Source organism: Rhinolophus ferrumequinum, chromosome 10, assembly GCF_004115265.2.
Source record: "Rhinolophus ferrumequinum isolate MPI-CBG mRhiFer1 chromosome 10, mRhiFer1_v1.p, whole genome shotgun sequence".
NCBI lineage: Eukaryota > Metazoa > Chordata > Mammalia > Chiroptera > Rhinolophidae > Rhinolophus > Rhinolophus ferrumequinum.
In genome coordinates this window covers 14,137,824-14,162,669 of record NC_046293.1, presented here as the reverse complement: position 1 = coordinate 14,162,669, position 24,846 = coordinate 14,137,824, and the positions used below count along the sequence as shown (strand labels likewise).

At 39.8% G+C, this 24,846-nt stretch overlaps 2 protein-coding genes, 1 long non-coding RNA gene and 1 other non-coding gene across 5 annotated transcripts in view; 3 read left to right on the top strand and 1 right to left on the bottom strand.

The window, feature by feature from the left end:
* Positions 1-3,249, top strand: part of TCP11L2 (t-complex 11 like 2) — a 35,276-nt gene extending 32,027 nt beyond the window's left edge. For both annotated transcript variants that reach the window (XM_033118244.1, XM_033118245.1), the window contains exon 10: positions 855-3,249. In XM_033118244.1, coding sequence (XP_032974135.1) covers positions 855-1,099 — 245 coding nt within the window. In that variant the 3' untranslated portion in view covers positions 1,100-3,249. The remainder of the gene's footprint in view (positions 1-854) is intronic.
* Positions 3,250-3,367: 118 nt separating this feature from the next.
* On the bottom strand, positions 3,368-9,424 carry LOC117029174 (uncharacterized). Its single transcript, XR_004424190.1, has 3 exons — positions 9,289-9,424; positions 7,623-7,764; positions 3,368-3,795 (listed from the first exon to the last, which is right to left on the bottom strand). It is a non-coding gene; the product is annotated as an uncharacterized LOC117029174 (long non-coding RNA).
* POLR3B (RNA polymerase III subunit B) overlaps positions 9,352-24,846 on the top strand; it is a 111,457-nt gene continuing 95,962 nt past the window's right edge. The window contains exons 1-6 of the mRNA XM_033118242.1: positions 9,352-9,604; positions 13,124-13,156; positions 16,019-16,075; positions 16,173-16,237; positions 18,543-18,618; positions 21,328-21,428. Coding sequence (XP_032974133.1) covers positions 9,533-9,604; positions 13,124-13,156; positions 16,019-16,075; positions 16,173-16,237; positions 18,543-18,618; positions 21,328-21,428 — 404 coding nt within the window. The 5' untranslated portion in view covers positions 9,352-9,532. The remainder of the gene's footprint in view (positions 9,605-13,123; positions 13,157-16,018; positions 16,076-16,172; positions 16,238-18,542; positions 18,619-21,327; positions 21,429-24,846) is intronic.
* LOC117029551 (U6 spliceosomal RNA) lies at positions 12,716-12,821 on the top strand. Its single transcript, XR_004424285.1, has one exon. It is a non-coding gene; the product is annotated as a U6 spliceosomal RNA (small nuclear RNA).

Sequence of the window (24,846 nt, the reverse complement as noted above, 5' to 3'; positions counted from 1 at the left end):
TGGAAAACCTGGATGTGTGGTCACCCTTGCCATGTGGTAACTGGGCCCCTCAAGTTTGCCAGCTCTCTAGATTTTAAGAGGAACCAGAAATTCGGATTTCTCTGTGAAATCCTCTAATTTTAAATGGTTTAAAAACAAAACAGTGTGAGGGCCAAACTGGCAGTGCCAGTTTATAAACTCAGCTTTAGTGTACATAACTAAAATTACCGTTATTAAGTATTGAAGTTTTGTAAAAGATTCCCTGCCTTACCCCCAAAGTATTCTACATTTTTTATCAGTTAGCTGTAACTGCAAAATAAGTCACCCTCAAACTCCATAGCTTAAAAAAAACCCAACATTTAGTATTGCTCAGAAGTCTGTGGAGGCACCCGGTAATTCTTTTGGTCTTGCCGGCCTTACGCATGCCTGTGTGGTCATCTGTGGCAGGTAGCCCTGCTGATCTTGCTGGGTTCTCTCAAGGGTTTGGGAGTTGATTGGCTACAGGTTGATCTCGAATGGCCTCAGAAGAGCAGGGCTTTCCTCGAGGTGGGCTTTCATCAAGCCCACATTGTTCACATAGTAGGTAGAGAGGGCAGATGTGAACCATGCCTCGCAAGGCCTTGGCGTGGAACTACAGACCGTCATTTGTGCGGCATTGTGTATTGGCCAAAGCAAGTCATAAGGCCAGCCCCAATTCAAGACCTGGGGAAACAGACTCCAGCCTTTGATGGGAAGAGCTGCAAAGCTACCTTATAAAGGGCATGGATATAGGGAGGGTAAAGAATTGGGAGTATTATTGCAATCCACCTATTCTCATTTTTTTTAATTATATGCTTTAATAATGGGACAGATAAAGATATTTTCCTTTTCCCCAGATAAACGAATCCAGCTATACTTGAAGAGCCTCCTTTGTCTTCCAAGCCCTCAAAAATGCATGCCTCCTGTACCTGGAGGCCTTGCTGTCATTCAGCAGGAGCTGGAAGTGCTAGGCTGTCAATACGCAAACATTGTGAATTTCAACAAACAAGTGTATGGACCATTTTATGCAAATATACTTCGAAAGCTGCTCTTCGGTGAGGAAGGGCTGGGGAAGGCGGATGCCTCATCTCCTGCTAACTAAAGAGGAACTAAGAGGAACTGACTGACATTGGACGAGAGATTGGAAATCCAGCCCTTCGGTACCCAGTCTGTTTCCATCGATGGCATTACAGATGTGACACATTCTCAGTCCCATCCGTGGTGCAGTGTTAGCCCGCGTCTGTGTAACCCAGTAATGGTAGCATTGCAGAAGACACGCTCATCACCTAGTCCCATTCATGCATCATTTTCAAGTTCAGAAGAGATGTTTTTCATGAACAGAAAGCAATTTGTAATCAATTATATTACCTATATACTACTTGTAAATGTTTTCTTAAAAGCATTTATATCTGGCTTATTCATTCAACCCTTAAGGAGTTGTAGCTCCTCACTTGTCACTATCAAATCGAATGGTTTTTAACTTTGGTACAACTTAAAAGGGTTGAAAGTTGTGAGAATAACGAAGGGGATTGGTATTCTGAATATATGATGTGAAGGAAGCATAATTGTATTTGAAATGTACAATGAAATTTTATTAATGTGTAACAAAAACTTACATAGTAAGTCCTAAAATTCCACAGATGTAGCTATTCACATTTTATAATACCAATTGTCAGTATTTGTGTAGAGTTTAAATTTATTACATCTTTTAAAGCTATATGCAAATTTTAGATAAAACCTCCCTTGTTCATTTAGTGAAAATAGAAACAAATGCCTTCTAAAATTTTATTCTGGAGGTTGATTTATTCTTGCAATCCTGCTCTCTGAGAGAAATAATTTTTGCACAAATCTCTTAGTGAATGTCTTTGCATTTCTCAGGCCATTGGTAAGGATTATATAAGATTTTAATATTTTTACACAAGGCAGATGGTTTGAATTAGTTTACTTGTAAGAAGGGAAGTTAACAAAACAAGATGCCCAGGAGATCCCCATTCTCAGTGACGTTCACAAAAAAAGGAATAAACTTTGGATTTTTTAACCATATAAATTGCAACAAATGCCTGCTGCGCTGATTAAATTGTGTAACCCTGCTGTGACCAAGATGCTCTTCTAAGTAGCATTACCATTTGACATTTGTGAGCATTAAATCAAACCTTGCCAAGCGGGCACTGCTTGTCATTGGATATTAGAAAATTCTGCCTGTCCTGGAATTACATGCTTCATTTGAAGTGTTAAGGGGAAGCACTACAGTTTGGGTGGACTCAGTCCAGAAAGTGCTTTATTTACATAAAACACATTTTTGATTGTTTCGTTTAATAAGGACTCATTGAACCTTACTAGGATGGTGGGGAAGAGTGGTAAGAGGTCAAAAGAAGTTCTCGCCTCTCTTCCTCGCCCCCTTTTCCTCCCCACCACCTCCACCATTATGGTGCTACTCCTTTATTTGACAAAGTTCTAGGAAAGGAGTATGTGAATAGATTATCTCCAATCTTCACATTTTGGAGGGATCTGCCAAAATTTGAGGAAATTTTGAAAGTCAATTTTTTTTCTCACAATGACCAATACATATAAATCAGCCATTCTGTCCATTTAAGCAGCTGTACATAAGTTGAAATTTACTGAAGAGCACGTTATTAGCCTTACCCATTTCTTCCCTCTTTCTGTTTGCACGCTGCCCATGCTTAGAAACCATAAGGTGCTGAAGATTTGTTTTCATTTTCTCTTGAAGTAGTTTTCAACTTTGGGGCATGGGTGGCAGGGAGGGTCTGACATAGAAAAGTAGTGTGATTTTTTTTTTTTTTTTTTTTTTTGTCGCTTTCTGGGGTGAACTGTATACTGAACAGGAAGACCAGGTGCGTTTTTCAATTATCAGATTGGAATCCAGCTGGTATTCTTATATACTTGATTATACTGCAGTTGCCAGCAGGAAAACAATGTACAAACTTTTTTTTTAATGCATTTAAAATGAAGGGCATTCTGCTTTTTTTCTTTTTCTAAGTGGCAAAATAAATCTCAGTGTCTCAAGTCTGGATTTAGGCAACTGCATTTATTAGGATTTTTAAATCATATCCCTTAGCATGTTATTTGGTTTTTATCTAAATGTTTACTTCTACTTTTAGGGTTTTCTTAACATGGTCTTGTTTTGTAATGTCAGTTTTATTAAACACCATACACACCTTTTCATTCATCTACCGCTAAAACATGTATTGTGTGCACTGTTTAATTTTAAACATTAAACATTGTTTCAACACAGCGAGTGTCTGTCTTCTAAACCACTTTTGGGTGGCTCAGGGCTGGAATATAGCAGTCTTTGTTGTGGTTGTTCTAGAATGATTCAATGCTGATCGTCAGAGTCTTACAGACATGGGGTCATGTTTATTCATTCAGTCAGTCAGCAAACACCTATTGACCATCTATTATGTGCCAAGAAGTATCTTAGGTGTTTTGATAGATAACTAGACAGACACTGCCCCCAAGAAGTTTATTACCTAGTAAGAAGAACAAACTTGTGAACAATTACAGTCAAGTGTAGTAAGGGCTGTAAAACATAGTGCTAGAGGAAAAATCATCACTCTATTTCGTGGGCATCCTTCTTGAGCTAGAACTTGAGGACAGGCAGGAACTTGCCAAGACGCCAGGAAAGGGAAAGGCACGACAGGCCAAGTGCCCGGTGAACACAATTGTGTAGAGAAACGGTGAGCCCAGGGACCAGCATATGGTAGAAGAGTAAAAGTGATGAGAGGAGAAACAAATGTAAAAAGGTTCTGGGGTGTCATGCGGAAATGTATGGTTTCTGTCCTGAAAGATAAAAAAAATCATTGAATCTTTTGAAAGAAAAAAGTTATGAACAAATTTTTGTCTTGGAAAGACTGCCCTGGCAAAAAACACGTGCTGTTGGTGCTGGAATATGCCTGTGTTGTGTGCATATATGCACTTACATACGCACACACGGTAGAAGCAGTAGAAACAGACTCTGGCTAACTGAAGCAGGAAGAGAGTTTACTGGATAGGTATTAAGTCCCTCACAGAATCTATTTAATCTGGGGAATCAGGCTGGAAAAGTGGGTAGGAACCAAGGCAATGCCACACTGCAGGACTCCAGCCAAGGTGGATTCAGTGTGTGGCTGCAGAGATTGATTTCTCAACTGTCCTTGCTTCTTTGCCTCATTTGCTCAAGACTCAGTCCCGGATATCAACATTCAGTTGGAAAAATCTAGGTCAAGTGCCCAGGCTCTAACTTGCAAGGGATGGGATGAGGGAGTAGCTGACCCTTGGGACTCCTGTGGTCCCGCCAAATGTCACCCAACTAAGGCTTTCTCCCAAATGGGACGGCAATGCTGAGGAGCAGAAAGAGAAAAACAAGTCCACATTCATGAGGTCTTTACATTTTGATTGTAGGAAATGTATGAGGAGACCACCCGCTGCAATCACCGAGAGATGATTCAAGGAAGGGCAGAGTCACATGAAGTCACCTTTACTAGTGGGTGTAGATGAACTGCTGACCGTATAACTCCCAAGTCACGGTGGCCTCAGTAGAGCCTTATTTCTCAAATTATCGTTCAAAGCAGGGGGTAGGGGGGTAGGTTAGTATGGTGGGGGCAGGGTGGCTACTCCATTCAGCCATTCAGGGACCCAACTTCTGTCCATTTTGTCACTCAGCTGTCCCCTACATCTTCAGAGTCTTCTCCATTCCCTCAGTAGAAAGGGAAAGAAAAGGACTGCCCACGTCCATCCATGGTCTGTTCTAGAACCTAATCCTGTGGCCTCATGTAACTGCAAGGAAGGCAGGAAAATGTGCCCAGGAGAAAGGCTGACATGAATATTGGGAAGCATTCAGCTTCCTTGAACACAAAACCTTCTTTTCATAAAAATTAGTTTAAAATCATGTGTCTACTCTTTTTAGTAGTATCTCCCCAGAACACTGTGTTCAGAGGATTTTGAAGCTAGATCCAAGATAAGCAGCAGAGAATTCTGTGTCTGACTGGCAAAGTATGCCATGGGCCTGGGGAATGAAGTGGCACCTTTTGTGCCACATATTTTTACTTCTGACTAGACCCCCTTCTTGAAAATAAAGTCCAGCCTGTGCTCCCTCTGATAGTAAGTTGCAAAATTTTCCATTCCTTTGGTAAAAGGACCAGACTGAGAGTCACAAGACTTGAGTTGGAATTCACTTCTACTACTTAATAGCTATATAAACTCAAGCCAGTATTTTAATCTCCCTGAACCCTCTAAATGGAGGTTTCCTACCCTACCTGCCTATTCTATTCCCTGCTTACCTGGCAGATACAGTGAGAATCAAACGAGATAATGTACTTGAAATTGCAAATTCTAAAGCATAGTGTAGCCAGAACACATGATAATAACTGTTAATTTATTAGTTCTAAATCTCTTTCAAGCTTCAAGGGTTTTAGTATTGTGAGACGTGATGATTAAGACTTAAGTGCAAAAGAACAAAAACTGTCGTATCTCATCAGAAGCATGGTCCATTAAGCCCAATATTGTCACTGACAGAGACACTCAAGGGTGTGTGGAAAGCTGCATCCAGAGGACAGCCACCTGGATGTCATCTTCAAAGGACAGTGACAAAACCAACAGGTTCTGATTTCCTTTAGTAATCCATTGTGACTTTATTCTCCATGATTTAACCTGATCTTTTAGAGACTATGTTTGTATAATCAACTTGTGTCCTCTTGTTCTCTATTTTTGCAGTGAAGTATTATCTTTTCATTTCTAAGCTTACTACTACGTTAGCCTCTTTCAGGTTTCAGAGAAAAGGGACCTCGGGGTTTAGTATAAGGCTTTATGGGGGGGGGGGGGGAAGGAAACCCAGGAATGTATCCCAGCAGCTGCACTTAGACTTGGTCAAGAATTTGAATGTAATTTTTTTTTCCAGAATAGAATCATAATAGCCACCAAGCACTTACCACATGGCAAGCACTACCGTTAAGCATCTAATATATATGATCTCACATAACTGCGAGATATGCTGTGAGGAAGGCTCTATCTTTTTTCCCACATGTGCAAAATGAGACCCAGAGAGGCTAAGGAAGTCATCCAAGGTCACAGAGCTGGTCAATGTACTTGAACCCAAGGAGTCAAACCCTGAAATGTGTGCCCTTAACCACTTGCTACATTGGTTCCTTAGGTCACCCAATGAAAAGTATTTCTCACGGTCGTGTTGCTACCGAATGCTGACTTGGTGTTTACTTGTCTGCTTCTGCTTCCTGCTGCTGCCCTCCCTTTTGGTTCATCTTAATTAAAAACGTCGCAGGAGAGAGAATACAATTGGGTTATTTGCCCCTGCTTGGTATGCATTCCTCCTCTCCCACTGTCCCTCCTTGGGTAGGGGTCTCATGACAAGCCACCTTGGCTTCCTTATATGGCTGTCTTTGGCCGATTCCTAGCCCTATGGCTTTTGGCAGGATGGTGATGTCACATGACACAAAGTAAGGCTTTCAGGGAAAAGCCTGTGGGCACGGCAGCTGCTAGAGGTTTTTGGACCACCCAGTCTTACTCAAAATGCAGAATGTTCTCTGACTACAGTGGAGACTTTTGTTTATGTTCCTCCTCACCTTCCTCTCTGTGAAATAACAGACTTCAAGGATTCCCTCTCTGCCCTTGCCTCGTCAGACTGAAGAGCCCTTATTCTTTCTCCAACATTGTTCTGGTCTTCTCTAGTTCTATTATCAATGGATTCAGGTATAGAAATCAGGACCGTACATATTTTTTCCCAGCCTGAATGCATGAAGGTTTTGAAGAGAGGATGATCTTTTTCTTTTGTTCCTAGTATCTTCGTGTTGAGCCTCTCATAATAAGGTGTAACTGTAACATGGCATAAAGGTCAATGATCAGCCCCAGTGGATTTTTATAGTGTCATCTACAGACACTTCCCTTGATAGCCCGACTGAAGCCCCACACTCAATTGCCAGAATGTGGGATTGTGTTATCTACAACCTTCATGCCATTGCTCAGGCATTTTTCTCTGCTTGAAATGCCTTCCACCACTTTTCTTTCAGTGTGGTATAATAATAGAGTGGGTAAAAGCATGGGCTCTGGCATCAGATAATTACGAATTTAAATTCCAACTCTGCTTGGCAAATTTCTTAACTCCTACTATGAGCCTTAGTCTCCTCATCTGTCAAGTGGGGATAATCATAGTTATCCATCATACTTATCCCCCTGGGGTTCATTATTAAACCAGAGAATACACATAAAGTATGATTCTAATGTCTGGCAAAGAGTACACTCAAGAAACTGACATTCTAATGTTTCAGGGCCCAGCTTGGACACCTCTGCTTTTTCTTGCCCTTTATACTCCTTTAACCATTGCTCCCTGTTCTCCTCTCCAACCCCAGTGGCATTGATCACTTTCTCATCTGGCTACCAAAACATTTTATACGTAAGTGATGGGATAGTAGTCCAAGATATCAATCATTTTTCCCTCTGCAATTTCCTTTCCCTATTCAAACCATCAGTCTCTTTGCACCCATAGCTCTGGAAAAAGATGTGACAGCAGAAGACAGAGAAATCAAGAGACTGTTCCTGGCTTTTTGGTTTTAAAAATCTAGCCCCTAAGGAGATCAGAAAGAATTCACTGATTTGACTTGGGGTTGCCAATGCCGTACCTCGGGGGCCAGGCAGGTGTAAGGAAGGTAGGATGGTGGCAGCTGCGATCTCAGCCACCACCACTCAGCATCAGCCAACCATTGATCGCCATGCAGGAACCTGGGACCACGGCTACCAACGTCCTCCTCTTTCCGAGAGAAACTAAAACAAAATTTAAAAATTAGGATTAAAACTGAAAGATAATACTGAGTTTGGTATCACTCATTGTATGCTTTTCTTTCAAATTATTTTTTCAACATGTTTATTCAATGGGTTAGGAGCTAGGACTACGAAGACAGACAAAACAGTCCCTGTTCCAGAAGCTCCCAGAAGCCAACCTTGAGATGTCTCCTATCAAAAAACTACGTCATGGCTCCTTTCAGGCTAGATTCTGAATAGGTTGCTCTCTGGTAATTCAGAAGGGTGATACAAAAGTGTACCTGTCTCTTTAAGTAAACTGTAAGATCTTAAAGAGCAGGAGTTGATTCTTCTCATTTCTCTTTCCTTTCTCCTCCTACTTTCAGACATCAGCACAACAGTGCAATATTTAGAAGATACAGGCAACTGAAGTTTACTTGCAGCAGCTAATTCAGAAATTAGACTAACCTGGTGCAAGGCCTATACATTCATGAGAAAATGACAAATGTGTATTTAACAAATTCCCATAATTTATTGCAGTAAAATATACCTAAGATTTACCATATTAACTATTTTTAAGTGTACCATTCAGTGGCCTTAAGTACATTCACACTGTTGTGTTATCATCACCACCATCCACCTCCAGAACTTTCGTATAGACCCAAACTGAAGCTCGTACCCATTAAACAACTGTTGGTATCTTTGGCCTTGTTTTTCCCAAAGGGATTTTCCGATTGATTTGTTTGAGTTCATTTTAAATTAGGGATACCAAGCTTTCGTCTTTTGCAACCTGTGTTTTTAAACAACTCTCTTCACGGTGATTAAAAAAAAAAAGTAATTTTCATGGAATCAAAGTACAGTGAGAATTGTATTATGAAATCTATGAATGCTTTACAATGTTGGTGTTGCCATCCTTGAAAGCCGTCATCTCCACAATGTTATGAATTGTTATGAATTCACTTACATTTTCTTCTCAAATTTTGTTAACATTTAAGTATATCATCCATACAGGATTCATTTAGATGTATTTTTTCTAAATGGCTAATCAGCTGTTCCAACATCATTTATTGGATAATTCATTTTTCTTCTACTGATTTAAAATGTCACCTTTTCATACTAAACTTCTCCACGTGCTGATATTTATTCCTGGATCTTACCTCTACTCCTTTTAGAATATAACACTGTCTTAATTATTGTCCTGTTATGCTCTACTCTCTAGTGAGTGAGTACCCCCTCACTTTATGGTTATTTTAATCTTTGAATAATGCAGGCACCATAATTTTTCAATATCACATGCAGGCACCATCATTTTTTTTACCCAAATCCCCTACTACTGGACATTTGGTAAGTTTCCTATTTTTCCATACTACACAACATGTAGTTTTGGACTGAATTACACGAATTCTCTGCCTCAGTGGCTCAAGTTGCGCAAGTCATCCGTTTACTCTTTTTTCTTAGATTTATTTTAAAAATTATAACCAATATGGTCTATTGGTCTCAATTACCGGATAATTGGAAATAAACCTGTCGGCTGGGGTTTAGGATTACCTGCGCGAGACCTCCGTGCGACACCAGGGGGCGCAATGTCCCAGTTTCGCCTCAGCTACATCCGGGTTCCACCGCAGGTTCGGGTCGGAAGCAGGCGGAACCTTTCTGTCGCGTGTTCAATTAACCTGCGCGGCGGGGACCACTTAGGCCTCCGCGCACCGCTCTCCTGGAGAGCTGCATTTCGCTTGAGGCAGCGAAGGCGGGCGTGGGGGTTTGGTTTGCTTCTTCCTTCTTCGTGAGCAGCATGGACATGCTTGCGGAGGAGTTTGGGAACTTGACCCCGGAGCATTTGGCTGCGCCGATCCCGACCGTAGAGGTGAGGGCCGGGTACGCGGGGAGCGGAAGGGGCCGGGATGCGTACCCTGGAGGCGGTGCCGCGAGAGCGTTCGCCCAGGAGCGGGGCGGGCCGCGGCTTCTGCGCATGCTCAGGCCCCCGCCACGCAGCTCCTTGCTCTCGCCGCCGCGTGCACGTGAAAGGCCGGATCTTTAACGATCTGTCAGCTGCCATGCGGGCCGAGCAGCCCCGCGGACGGCTCTCGGGTTGGACCCTTTCCAGTGTTCATGTTTGTCAGGGGAGAATTGGTCCTCACTTCCACCTTGGGGGACATATTGCATCTTCGCGGGCCCATAGAGGGCACTGAGGCTGGAGTTTAAGCCACTTTCATGAGATCCCACAGCTGGCTGTAGTGGTAAAACCAAATCGTCTCAATCCCAGGCTAGTCGTCCTTCCTTGTAACCTGGGATTCAAGTTTGGACTGCATGAGTATTTTAAACGTCCTGAATATTTACTCAACATCTTCCCTACGTGTTTTCCGGGACCTCGCTCCATAGCTTTCAACAGATTATCAGAAGTCAAGGTTAACTGCCCTACAGTGAGCTGCCTGAGGAAGTCCAGCGATTGATATAATTTTATTTTCTAGAAAGGCACATATTATAACCTCTCTGGGCCTCAGAATCTTCATCGGCATGGAAAGGGGGAACAAGAAATGAGGCTTGGAAAGAGCCAGGGGAGAGATTTCGGGTAGAGGGAACAGGGCGCTTGAAACCCGCTGGGCAAGACCATCTGATGTTTTTGAGGAAGTAAAATTAGGTAGTACTAGAGTGAAGAAGAGAGTGAAAGCAGAAGGATAGGTAAGGGTCCTGATTATGAAAGGTTTTGTTAGGCAATACTGGATTTTAACTCTGGAAGAGTTAAAAGCCAGCATTTACTGAGCACCTATTATGTGCCAGGCTCTGTGTCAGCCTGACATGCATTGCATTATTTAATTCTCTGAAATAAATACTATTTTCTCCACATTTTACCCATGAAAATTTTTGAGGCCCAGAGAGGTTAAGTAACCCAGTGTCAGAACGCAGGTAAGTGGCTGACTCCAGAGTTTTCATCCTTAACTGCTGACTGGACCGCTTCTCCAGCGCTGAAGGAAGAAGCCTAAAGGATTTCTGTTTCTTGCTTGAATTCGCACAGCTGTGAAGGGACTAAAACCACATTTCCGGCCTTCTGATTCAGGAATGACAGTTCGTCTTCCTGGCCCTCTGTACACCATCCACCATCCCATCTTAAGGGTCCTGCCTACTAACTGCACTCAAATCTGAAACTTCATTCCCCCTGTTCTTCAAGTCTGCATCACTGTCGTCTCTTACTTCCTAGGCTCCTAACCTGTCTCATTCTAATCTGTGCTCTGTGGCCAGAGCCATCAGTTTAAACACACACATCGGACCATGTTACTCCCTTGGTTAAACTTCTTCAAACTGCCCATTGCTCTTGGGGCAAAATCTAAAGTGTTTACTGTGTGTATAAGGCTTTCCTCAGTCTGGCCACTAATAACTTGTCCAGCTTCTCCCCCTCCCCTCCATCTGCCTCCCCCCAGATATTTCTATTCCTTTTGATCTTTTTTTCATTCCTCTTTGTAGATTTACATGCATTAAAATGCAGGAGTACTAAGTGGTCCGTTCCATCAATGTTGACAGTTACGTATTTCAAATCACCACCACCCAATACAAGATAATAGAACTTTTCCATCACCCCACAAAGTTCCCTTTTCTTCCATCCTCACCCCCCCCTTTTGATTTCTATCATCATAGATTAGTTTTGCCGGACTCCTTCCTTTTTTAATTAAGACTTAATTTTTTTTAGAGCTTTTTAGGTTCCCAGCAAAATTGAGAGGAAATTACAGAGATTTCCCACATGCTCCCTGCCTTCCACCTCCATTGTTTCTTGAAAAATGTTTTTACCTTTTGTAGGTTGTCTGCCTCCTTCCCTGGCCATTCCTTCCTAGTCTCCTTGGCTAGATCTGCCTTCTGCTCCTCACCTCTAAATGTGGGAGAGCTTTTGATCTCCCTTCATGGAACTCTTCTCCATCTGTACTCATAAAGTGGTCTTATTCATTACTTGGCTATAATTACCATCCATTTGCTGACTTCTCCCGAGTTTATATCTCCAAGCTACTCTCTTCACAAATTCAAGACTCATACTTGTTGTCTATTTGACATCCCCACCTGAATGTCGAATGGATATCTCAAACTTAGCATGCCCCCAGCCAAACTCCTGGTAGCCCCTCACACCTAAACCTGCTGGTCTGACAGCACCCCGCTTTCTCATATTTATAAATGGTATCTCTAACGTGTCGATCTTGACTCCGCTTTCTCTCAGAGTCTCTATCTAATCTATTATCAAGTCCTGTTGGCTTGAACTTCACATTGTGTCTCCTAGTTAACAATTTCTCACTACCTGTACTGTTACCAGCCTGGAGTATTGCAATAAGCTCCTAAGTGATCTCTCTGCTTCTAACCTTGTCTATTCTCAACGCAGTAGCTCAACCTTAAAATTTAAACTCAATTTTAAATCATCATGTCACTCTTTCACTCAGAACCTTCCAACGCTACTCAAGTCAGTCTAGTAAAAGTCAAAAATTTTATAGTTGCTGCACAGTCTTATGTGATTCTTAAGCTGTTATTCAGACACTGTGTATTCTTACTTTAGACTCAGCTCTACTCATTTGTCAGATTTCCCATTAGCAGATTAGATGCCATTCATTAAAAGAGTCTTATTATGGTAGGCTACTTAAAACCTCAGGAAAGTGTAAATAGCAGTCCTAAGAACACAAGCAGTGTGGCAGTTTGCACCTGTCTAGTGTGGGCGTAAACACCATGTTTGCCATCCTTCTGCTGCCCTGACGTGAGCTCTCACCGTGCACTAGAGAGACCAGACTCTCTAAAAATTACTTTCCTTTTCTCAAACTGACAAACCCACTTACTCAGGAAGGGTCATGAGAATAAAATAAAGATGAAAAGTGCTTGGAATCTTGAGTCATCACGAGGAGATGAAAGGGTATCCCATTTAAGAAATCTGTGGTCTATGTAGAGGGGGGTGCCAAAAAATGTATACACATTTTAAGAAAGGAAAAAACTATTCAAATTGTAATACTCAGTGCTTGCTTCGGCAGCACATGTACTGAAGTTGGAACGATGCAGAGAGGATTGGCATGGCCCCATACAAGGATGACGTGCAAATTCGTGAAACGTTCCATTAAAAATAATTGTAATACTCAATATATACCGATAACAAAAGATGAATACAACTCATGTGTATACATGTTTTTGACACCCCCCGTGTGTGTGTGTGTGTGTGTGTATACATATATCTGTATGCATGTACGCATGTACACAACTCATCTATATGATTTCCATAAAAGTGGTTACCAGGTAGAAATTGTTTTAGTTTTATTTAGTTTCTTTTGCTTACTGTGATAAAGTGAGTAATTTTTGGCACATTAAAATAACATAAAAATACTGTGGTTGGTAGCCGAATTCTGACACTGCTTGTTTTGATTCACAGGAAAAATGGAGGCTGCTTCCAGCATTTTTAAAGGTAATGAACATTTAACAATAATTAGTTATTTTTCCAATGAAAAGTCAAGAAATAAGCCTTTTTTCAAAAAGATTGTATTTTTATCACCAACACTGTTTGACTATGTACAACTGTGTATTTTGTTAGGTTTTGGAAATACAAGAAATCATAAGGCGTATCCCTGCCTATAAGGTGCTAGTGGGGGGAGTGGTCGTCTAATTTTAGAGATAGAAAGTAGTATACATAGTATACAAAGTGCTGTTGGCAAAAGAGTGGTGCCATAGGTGGTCAGAGAGGGCCTCCCAAGTGAGGTGAGACATAAACTGCATCTTAAGAGGCAAGGATTTAACTCAGCTGAAAGGTAGGATGCAGAGAGCATCCATGGCTTGATAACGCTGCCCAAAGGGGCAGAGGCATCTTCACGGGATCTGTAGGAAACAGTGGCCTGTTTGGCTGGAACGGATGAGTGGAGACAGTCAGAGGAACTGCTGAATACAAGGTTGGTATAGGGCTTCAATTCAGTTTTAAAAAGCTTATGCAAAGAAGCAGGGGTAACACAGTGAGACACAGCTTGGCACCCACTAGGATGCTATAGTCAAGAAAAAAGACAACAGGTATTGATAAGGTAGAGAAATTGGAACCCTCATGCTATACTGGTGGGAATATAAGATGTTGCAGCTGCTTTGGAAACAGCCTGGCAGTTCCTCAAATGGATAAACATAGAGTTACCATATGACCCAGCAATTCTACTCGTAGGTATTTACTCAAGAGAAATGAAAATATATGTCCACGTAAAAACTTGTACACAAATGTTCATAGTAGCATTATTTATAATAGCCCCAAAGTGGAAACAACCCAAATGAACATTAACTGATGGATGGATAAATAAAATGTGGTATATCCATACCATGGAATACTATTTGGCAATAAAAATAATCAAGTGCTGGTACATACTACAACATGGATAAATCCTGAAAGCATTATGCTAAGTGAAGGAATGGAGACTTGAAAAGGGAGTAGAGTTTTGTCTGACTTAGAGTTTTGTCTGCATTGTAGGCAGAGGGCTGGGTACTGGGAGATGACCCTGGGGACGCTGGCAGGGCCAGATTTCTGACCAGATTTGAAAGCCATTTTAAAAATGTTGGGGTTTTTTCCTAACAGCAATAGGAAGCTATTGAAGAATTTTTAACTAGAGGAGTGACCAAGAATGAAATAAAATGGTACGAAAGTCAAGGAAAGTCTTTTTTTTTATTATAAAAATTTTAAAGGAACTATACGTATGCAGAAGAGAAGGGGTGGTATTTATGATTCAAAAAAGATCAGACAGTTGAGGGTACACAGTACAAAAAGAGATTGAGAACTCAATAGAGGCAGAAGACTGTGGCGATTTCATTCGTTCATTTAAAGTTGGGATTCTCCTTTACTCAGACCACCTTGAAATATATTTGTCTAAGAACAAAAGTTAAAGATTTTAATGCGTAACCAAAGACAGGAACACAAAGCTCGTGAGGCTGCCCAGGCTGTTGACCGACAGAATCCAGACTCAGAATGTGAGTTTGGGGAAAGAACAATGATAAAGAACAAATGTAAACCCTTGTACTGAGTTTTGCACAAGGACCAAATGGGCTGTGCTGGACTCAGCAGCATTTTTGGGTGAAGATGCAAATTACCTTTGGAGTTTTAGTTGATGAGCCTGTAATGTGGCCTTGTTTCTTTAATAGAAGTGGTGTAAAATCTGGAATGAGGGCAGTAGTAGCCCTCTGTGCACTGGCTGGGCTGTCAGTGAGTTTAGGGTGCCCTTGTTAAGGGGGAACATGGACAAACTGGAGCATGTCCAGGGGCAGGCCATCGGCTGCTGGGGGGTCTGGAAGGCATGCCTGTGAGATCAAGTCGAAGGGCCTGTTCAGCCTGAAAGTGAGGACGTGAAGGAGAGATGTGTAACTCAGTGGACTGTCCTGGAACAGGCATTTTTCTCCAGAAGAGACCGTTAAGTCCAAGGGTGGAAACTGGATGAAGGCAGACCTCAGATCATTTTAAGGTTTTTTACCCCCGACAACCAGGACTGCTTCAAAATGGGATGGTTGCTGTGTAAGCCAGGGAGATCCCCAACAAGGAAGCAGAAGTAGAGCAAAGGTTCTGTGATTATCCATCTGTTAGGAAGGTTCTTAAGAAGCATTGGACTGTGTTTGAAAATTAATGTAAAGAAAATGAACACGTACAGTCCTTTTAAATCTTACGATTTTGGAGTCTCTGTGTTTATTATTTCACTGTTTTCCGTAGCAGCACACAGCATTGTCTATTCTCATTACTGACTTTTGAGATGAAAAGGAAGTCACTGCTAGCTGGTATCTGATCTTAGGTTCTCCGAGTGTCAACCTGCTTTCAATTTCAAATGGAATTATTTTCTTAATAGAGATCCTTATTTTTCCCCCTCATTCTTCTATAAGTGACACAAAAGAACAGAGATTGGATATGTGAAAATCATAAAACTGCTCAGATAAGAGGAAGACAAAAAAGAAAATCGGCATTGTTTGAGGGTTGAAGAGATGATGCTCCATTGCTGGATTTTTAAAAAAATTCAAAGTATGCAGAGAAAATCCTGCCTTATTCATTAGCTTATGGGAAGTCATTCGGTATATTCAAATACTCATATCTTACATTCCAAAAGTCAGGTTGCTTCTCAAGGAGTAAAATGTGACGGTGTTCTAATAAGATGGAGAAGTGTAATGAGGACACATCGATATAAAGTTTTACTACACAAAATTCGTGGATTTTTTTTTCTCACTTCGGTTCTGAGAAAAATTTGATGACCACCTATGATTAATGTCTGCTATGTAATCTGCTATTTTGTTGGTGACTTACTGTTTTGCTTTTTCTGTTTAGGTGAAAGGCCTTGTGAAACAGCACATAGATTCATTTAACTATTTCATTAATGTAGAGGTAAGCATCAAAACTTAGAAATAGACATAGCTAAGAGTTAACTGGAGTCTTTCCTAATTAGCTAGAGTCTTTCCTAATGTTGCTCTTTCCACTGCAGATAAAGAAGATCATGAAAGCCAATGAAAAAGTTACAAGTGATGCTGACCCCATGTGGTACTTAAAGTAAGGAATCAGCTACTCTTAATTTGCTCTTTTGATTATGTCTAACATTTTTTAAAGTGAATGTAGTTGTAGAACTCTTTTAAATGTAGAACTCTTTTAAAAATAATTCTTTTTATCTGTTTAATAAGTTAATTATCATGTGCTCAATTTTTCATTGGTAAACTAATTATAACAAGTAGAGTTATCATTGAGATGGTACTGAAACTATTAGGGGCTTACATTTTTAAAAACAATTTTAGACTTAGCAAAACAATTACAAAAGTAGTACAAAGAGTGCCCATATCATCCTTCAACAACGTCTCTAATATTAACATCTCACATAACCATAGCACAGTTAGCAACACCAGGAAATTCACATTGATACAATATTATCCACAGGTCTTATTCCAAGCTTTCCCACCGATGTCCTTTTTCTGGTCCAGGATTCAATTCAGGACCCCACAGTGTGTTTATCATGTCTCCCCAGTATGCTCCAGTCGGTGACAGTTCTCAAGCTTTCTTGGTCTTTCATGACCTTGACACCTTTGACGGTTTCTCTGGTCAGTTGTTTTGTAGAAGGTACTTCGATCTGTGTTTGTGTGATGTTTATTCATGATTAGATTGAGTTATGCATTTTGGCAAGAATACCACAGAAGTGGTATTTTGTGCCATTCTCACTGCATCACATCAGGATACAGATATTGATATGTTTTATTATTAGTGATTTTAACTTTGTTACTTGATTAAGATGGTATGTCCAGATTTCTCCACTGTGAAGTTATTATTTTTCCTTTTGTAATTAGTAAGTATCTAATGGGGAGATCTTTGAGGCTATGTAAATATCTTTGCTTTCTCATCATATCTTAGCCACTAATTTTAGCATACATGGGTGGGTGGTTCTTACCTATAACAACTAATGCTGTGGTATTCCCTAAAGGTCTCTATTTCCATCATCCCTCCTACATTAATACTGGAATTTACTGTAGGGAAGAGCTTTCTCCTCCCCTTATTTATTTATCTATAATTTTAGATGTTTATTCTATGGATAATAATCCAGTACTATCATTTATTGCTCAAATTGTCTCAGCTTTGGCTGCGGGGAGATTCTTCAGGTTGATTGCTGTGTCCTTTCAACATGACCGTGTTAATTTCCGAGAACGATGAGACGTTCATCTACAGTTTTCCCTGTCCCAGCCTGGGATCAGCCATTTCTCCAAGGAGCCCTAGTCCCTTTTAGTGGAGGATAGTATTTAGAAACCAAGATATGGATACTAAAGCCTCAGTAGACAGAGCTAAGAAACATATGGATGTATAGTAACGCATGCACACACACACACATCTGTGTTGCTGTATCCTATCCATTTTTATATATATTAAAAACCATGGGTACTGATACTTGCAATTCTCATCCAACTCTATAGGACACATTCTAACCTCTCTTTTCTTATAACTTCTATGCCAGACAGTGAGAAATCCGGCTCTCATTATTCACTCTATATTTACTTATTTTTTTCAATTCTGGGGTATATATATAAAATAGATTCAGAATTGTTAACTCATACTCCTTTGAGAATAAAATTTACTAATTGGAGTATAATATTTGTATACTACTTTTTTGTCTTTATCTTTACAGTCAAAATAACTGTTTTCCAAAGTTATTTAGATTAGTTTTCTTCCCACCTTTCAAAAGTGCAGTTATGTTATTCATTTGTAATGCAGGAAGGTTTGAATTCCGTTTTCGATCCTTCCCCCCAGCTCCTACTTCTGGGTGATTTTAATTATGCTATTTTTGGGGTATGTGAAACATTTTTATGGTGTAAGAGTTAGACCTGTAGAAAAAAGTATATTCAGGAAATTATCACTCCCCACCCAATTCTTTCCACCCTCTCCCAGGCACTCCCTGGAGGTAACCAATTTTATTCATTTCTGCTTTCTTCTTCCTATGCTTCTTTTGCACAAATGAGCATATGTATTTTTTCCCCTCATATCCTTTTCTTTCTTACATGAATAATAGCATACTATAGATACTCTTTTGCATTTTACTTTTTTCATTAAGTATCGTTTTTAGGGAACTATGTTTCCAATATTTTTGTAAAGAGATTTCTACTGTTTTTAAAAAGCTCCTCTGACAGTATTTTCCCTCCTTTGTAAAGCTACATCTATTATCACTTCAAGAAGATCTCCAATTATAATTTCATATTTGTTTGTCATTCTGAGCAAGATAAACGTCTGTCAAAGAATAATCCTTGTATTTGGGAGGAAGATGTCATTTGTTTATATGTACTTTGAAGAAGTATAATTGGTAATGAAACAATTTGCTTTTCAGATATCTTAATATCTATGTTGGGCTTCCTGATGTTGAAGAAAGCTTCAATGTAACTAGACCAGTGTCCCCTCATGAGGTAATTTTCAACCTTACTTTAATTGGGTTTGTTTTTCTTTCACTCAAAGACTCTGTGCCCTTAATATATACTCTTTAAAAGATGATTTCAAAACAGGGGAAAAAAATGTCTTATGAGACAGACAACCAAATAAACAAGCATTTAAATAATACTATACTATATTAGGGAACAGTTCTGTGCTATTTAGTTTGTCATTTAATCCTAATTAACTTGCACTGATTTACATAACTGTGCCCTGTTTATGTTCTGTTTCTGAGCATTTTAGTGGTCTCCCCCTATCCCCTCGCTGGCCACTTGTGCCTAGCATGGTGCTGTTTATTGCAGTGGTTACTTGCTTAGCACATTTTTTGAGGTTTAGCAGGCATTGTGTTAGGCCGAGGAGACCGAGGACTAGGGGCTCACAGTCTAATAGAAGAGATCAATGAAATGTAAATTCCAGGCTTTTAACGGAAATGCAGACAGAGGGTTATAGAATAGGCCTGTTTATTGGCTTTTAACAGATTCTAGATTTCTCTTCACATTCTTCCTCTTAGTGTCCATAATTGGGATTTGATCAGGAAATAAAATGATTTTTGTACATTTATTGGGTTTATTAATGTAAAGCTAAAATAGCAATTAGGGAACATAGCATAGGAATCTTTAACAAACAAGTAAGGTGTTAGAGTGTGTTTGTTGCCTAAGTAAGGTTAAATAGGAAGTATGATCAAGTAACCAGACTTTTTATAGAGGTCAATTTTGATATTACTTAATCACCAAGTATGGATTGAACATTTATTGTGTGCTTCGACATTGTGAGTTACAAAAGAAATGAGACCCATAGCCTTTCTCAAGGAGTTCATACTCTTGTGGAGAGATTAAAATAACAAAACAGATGAAACAGACACCAGGGGTTGCACACTTTGCATGGCTGGAAGGATCAGCTAGGCAAAGTAAATATGCAAAATTGTACTGAGCAGGAAGTGGCAAGGACTGTGGATATTGGAAGGTGTGTGCCTCAACTTGGCTTTCTTCACCCCCACTCTCCCCATTCCCTTTTGCTAGAACTTGACAGTTTTCTGAGAACTAGGCAGCCAATTAGGAATTTCCGAGTCATCTTCTAAACTATACCACTGAGTTCAGAGAAAGGAGCAAAGTAGTTTGAAGTAGTTCAAGAAGCCTGATGCTACAGTTGTCACAATTAGTCTTTCTGATGTTGAAGAAAGCGTATAGGTATTATTGTGATTAGAGAGAGGGGAGCGGGAAGATTTCTTGGAGAGATGTTGATTCAAAAATCAAAGAGCTATGGGGATCCAAAGATCCAAAGAGCTATGGGGAGAGTGGGAGAGCAGGTGGGTGGGCAGGCCTGAGCCCCACAGCAGGACATGCCGGGAGCAGGTACTGCACACTCCACCCGCACAGTTCTACTCCTGTGAAAAGAGAGGCCGAGGGGGACAAAAGGGGCCCACGGAGGTAGTTTGGGGCCTATGCAGTGGATCCCAATTTTCACCACATCTGTCAAATTTCGTTTCCATTTGAAGGGATGAGTTTGTTAAAAACTCATGAATGCTTGCCTATCATGGGCTCACCTTAGTTTTATTAATATAAATGAGATAATATTTATGTAATGCTCTGTACCAGGCATCATTCTTAAAAATGTATATTTATACTCTTAGGAGTTAAAATTAATCTTATCCCATTTTACGTGGGAGAAGATTGAGATGAAGAAAGATGATATAAAACTTAAGTGGTAGAGCTGGTATTTGAAAGCAGGCAGTAGACCAACCTTACTCTGAACCACCATGCCTTACTGCCTTTGGTCTGGCCCAAAGGAGGAGACTTGATCTAGTTAAATATAAGATAAACAATGTGTATTGGTCAAGCATAGGAATATTGAATATTTTTAAATCCCAAGCACTTATGAAGGCAAGAAAAAGTTTAACTCTGTCTTTGGTTCAGTAGAAGCCAGAGAGAGGATTCAGCACCATGAATTATATGGTTGGTTTTCTGAGAAATTCTCTTTTTGAGACTACACGCCACCTGATGACCGTCAGTATAACTGGGAGGTCATAGGAAGATTCTGATGGGCTTTCCTGTGTCTTATCATGGCTCAGGCAAGGGCATCATTTTGTGAGTCCCTGTCATGTAAAACTAAAGCACATACCAACAATTTCTGAAGTTCCTCAGATGATTCAGAAATTGGTAGGATGATGTGATGAACGAGTTGTGCTATAACATACCACTTAGCAAGAAACTTTGTGATACAGTTTTGTTTATTTGGAGAATAAAAGAAAGTAGTTTAAATTTTTTAGTGTCTGTGTGTGTGTACTTTGTTAACTGTTTCAAATAAGCCAGCCTCATTGGTTGCCTTCCATGGACCCAGTTTGCAAGAAATAATCTAATTGCTTCAAAGATGTGGGAGCAGACGGGTGATAGCATCAGATCAGTGAGAAGAAAATCAGTACCAGATTTCTCGTTCCCTTTCTTGGCTGGCAGAGGCAGGGGTGCTGTGGCGATGTCTAGACCAGTAGCTGGCATCATTCCCTTCCAGAGGAAGGTGGGCTCCTAACTCCCGGTGTCCTAAGGCAGCACGTGGAACAGCTAGCGGAGTGTTCCATAGACAGATCAAGTTCATCGTGGGCCTTACTTCTACTGGAGAAGCAGCTCTCTGAGGCTGTCGGGACCGCTGCTTCTCCAGAGCGGAGGTGCAGTGACTGTCTGATTCTATTCCAGTGCCGCTTGCGGGACATGACGTACTCTGCCCCCATTACAGTGGACATCGAATATACCCGAGGCAGCCAGAGGATCATCCGCAATGCTTTACCCATTGGCAGGTGAGAAATGACTTCGATAGGGGAGCCACACTGCCCGCATTCCAGCCCGTGAGGCGACCTGGAGCAACTGAAGTTCTCTTTGCTCCATTTCCTCATCTGAAAACTGGGGGAAGTAGTACCTAGTTCATGGGCTTATTTTCTGGATCCGGGGAGGCAGCACATGGAAAGCACTTAGGTGGTGTCTGGCGCACAGTTGTGGTTATTATTTTTTAATTGTGAAATATTTTCTATAAAGTTAAGGAAAATGCTTCCATTCCCTCCTGTAACTCCAGGCTGTTAGGGAAACATTAGGTAAGATAGCATTTCAGTGGACTCTCCTAGGCTGGAGAGTCCTTGGTGGATCCATGCATATTTTAAGTTTAGGTTTCCGGGCAGTGTAACTGTTTCCCATAGAGCAGTATTTAAGGGAGAAGTTACTTTCTTACCCAGAACAAGTTTGGAAGTGATAGCTAGCATTAGCTAGCATTTTTGCAGTCTCCTTTTCCTAATTTGGGAAATATATTGACTCCTGTAAAAATGGACAAAACTCACATTAATAATAATAGTAATAATGATGGTTATTAATGATGTTGGACTTTAAACTTACTCCAGATAATTCCCTTTCAAGTGTTTTTCCTCCTTCAAAAGTGGTAAGAACTTAATAAACAATCCATTCGTGCGCACCGACTTCCCATCCTTTGTCATGCCCTATGCTGGTTGCCCGGGTAAATAGAATATATTTATGATACAGCTGCTGTCAGCTACATTTATTCCCAGGTGCCAGGGAAGGCAGGCTACATAGTAAACTAGGGCACCATTTGATAAGTACTGTGATGGAGAAGGCCAAATACTGTGGGAACAAATCCTTCCCCTATGTTCCTGAAGGAAGGGGCTATTTGTATTGTTCTCTCCTTATTCTTCAGTAAGGAAAATAAGTAGGGATATTAAAATATTAATCTTTGTTTTAGCAAAACTTTTTATCCGTGTTAAGAGCTTCTCTCTTTCTTATATAAGGCACAATTGTGTCCAATTAAGACTTGGACCACTGCGAAATTATTACCCGTACCGAACATTGTAAAGGAAAGATAAGAGAAATAGGAGCAAAATACAAAATTTGGGTTTGGGTGCTGTTTAAAGAGGAGGCAGCAAAGGGTGTGCATGTAACTAGTTTTTGTTGAATACCTAGTATGTGTCAGCTACTGTGATAGGTGATTGCATTAGTTAGTCCGGAATTCATGACACTACATACATTATCTCATTTAATTGTTTTTTGAGCTGGAAAGATTTTAGTTTAACCCAAATAAATAGTACATAAGAGCATTAGATACAAAGCAATAGCCTTCTTCCCTCTCCTTCCTCACCCATAGTGCCAACCTTGTAACCATTTTTGCTGTTTTTCTGGTGGTTTTATATCTATAACTAAATGCTATGTTTATACCTTTATATCTTGGTACCTCAACTTTAGATACTATTTATTGACTCCTAATGTAGAAGATGTGGATTAGTTTACCTATATCACCCACTTTCCTTCTCTCTTCTTCCTCCAAATTTGCTTCTTATTTTTAATCCTTCTTTTGGTTACTGTGGTCTTTTTAATACTTTTGTATCTTAGTGTTTCAATCATCTTTTATGTAAAATGAGAATACTTCTATCCCTATCTTCCTATTATGGTTTCTTTTTTAACCTATGAGTTGCTTAGAAGACTATTTTAAAATTTCCAGATTTGTGCTTTACGTCAATTTTTGGGACTTTGTGGAGACCTATTTATTTTCATATAGGTTTCGTATATTTGTTTGGAAGCAAAGAGTATTTTCCAGTTCTTTTGTGTCATAATCTCTGTTTTCCTTTATATCAAGCTGGTTAATGTGTTGTTTAGATGTCACGTTTCTTCACAGAGTTTTGATTTCTTTTTTCTCAATTACTAGGAGAGAAGTGTTAAAATCTTCCACTACGATGGTGGATTTATCCATTTCTCCTTGTGTTTTTGTATTTTTGGTTTTTGAAGTTACGATAGTAGGTGCATAAAAGTTTAGAATTTTAGGTCTTTCTGGTGAATTGAAACTTTTATTATGATGCATTTATCTTCATCTTTTGTGATATTTTTTGCCTTAAAATTTTACCTGCTCTTATTATAGCCACATCTGCTTTCTTTTGGTTATTTTTCTGGCATATTATTTTTTAAATCTTTTTCTTTTTAATCTTTCTATGTCCTTATGTTTTAGGTGTATTTAAAGTAAACTGCATATGGCTAGATGTTTTAAAAATGTACCTGAGAACTAGTTCATTTACATATATTATTTTACTAATGTATTTGGATATTGATATATATTCCTGTCAGCTTATTTTGTACTTTTAATCTGTCCAACTTTTCAGATGTTTCAGTTTTTTCTCCTTTTGCCTTTTGGATTAATGGAAGTTTTTTTCCCCTTACTCTCCTCAGCTGACTGAAAGTCAAGTACAGTATTTCCGATTGTTTATGTTTACTTCAGAAATTTTTAAATGCATATTTAACGAAGTTTGAAAATAATATCTTTATTCTCCTCCTGGAAAGACAAGGACCTTAGAATGCTTTAAGTTGGATCAAGTCAACCTCCCTGACGTAGTGCTTTTATTGTGCCAAATTTTAATTCTATCTTGTTTTCTTTTTTAACCTATAAATCAGAAATAATTATTGTCGTATAGTTAATATTTGTTTATACTTACTCACTTTATTTACCATTTTCTTTGCTCACCATACACTTTTGCATGTCGAGTTTCATTCTACATTTATTTTTCATCATCCTGACATATTATCTTTTAGAAATTCTTTTGGTGGGGAGGATCTATTACTAGTAACTTCTCTCAGTTTTTGTTGGAAAATATCCTTATATTGACCTTCTTCTGAATGATGACTTAACAGGATACACAAATCTAGCTGACAGTTGTTTTCTCTCAGAACTTTGAGCATACCACACCATTGTCATCTGTCACTTGTAGGTCTGAAGTTACCTGTCTGTCCAATCATCCTTCCCTTTTTGGTAACTTGCTTTTTTTCCTGGCTGTGTTTTCAATCTTCTCTTTCTCTTTGGTATTTCGTATCTAAACTGTGTTTAGATGGGGCTTTCTTTTTATTCATCCTGCGCAGGTATCATTGTGAGGATTATGACTTTCATGCATTTCTCAGCTATTATCTCTGAACAGGACTTCTCACCCATTCTGTGTATTCTCTCCAACTACAAGTCTGATTAGACATATATGAGACCCTCTCACTCTATTCCTCCATGACTCTTAAACTCTTTCATATTTTCCATCTCATTTTCTTTCTGAAATACGTTTTCAATAATTTTGTCAGCTCTCTTGTCCAGTTCAGTAATTCTGACTGTGGCACTATTATTCAGCCTGTTCATAGATTTTTAAAGTATTGCTTACATTTTTCATTTGTAGAAGTTTTGCTCAGTTC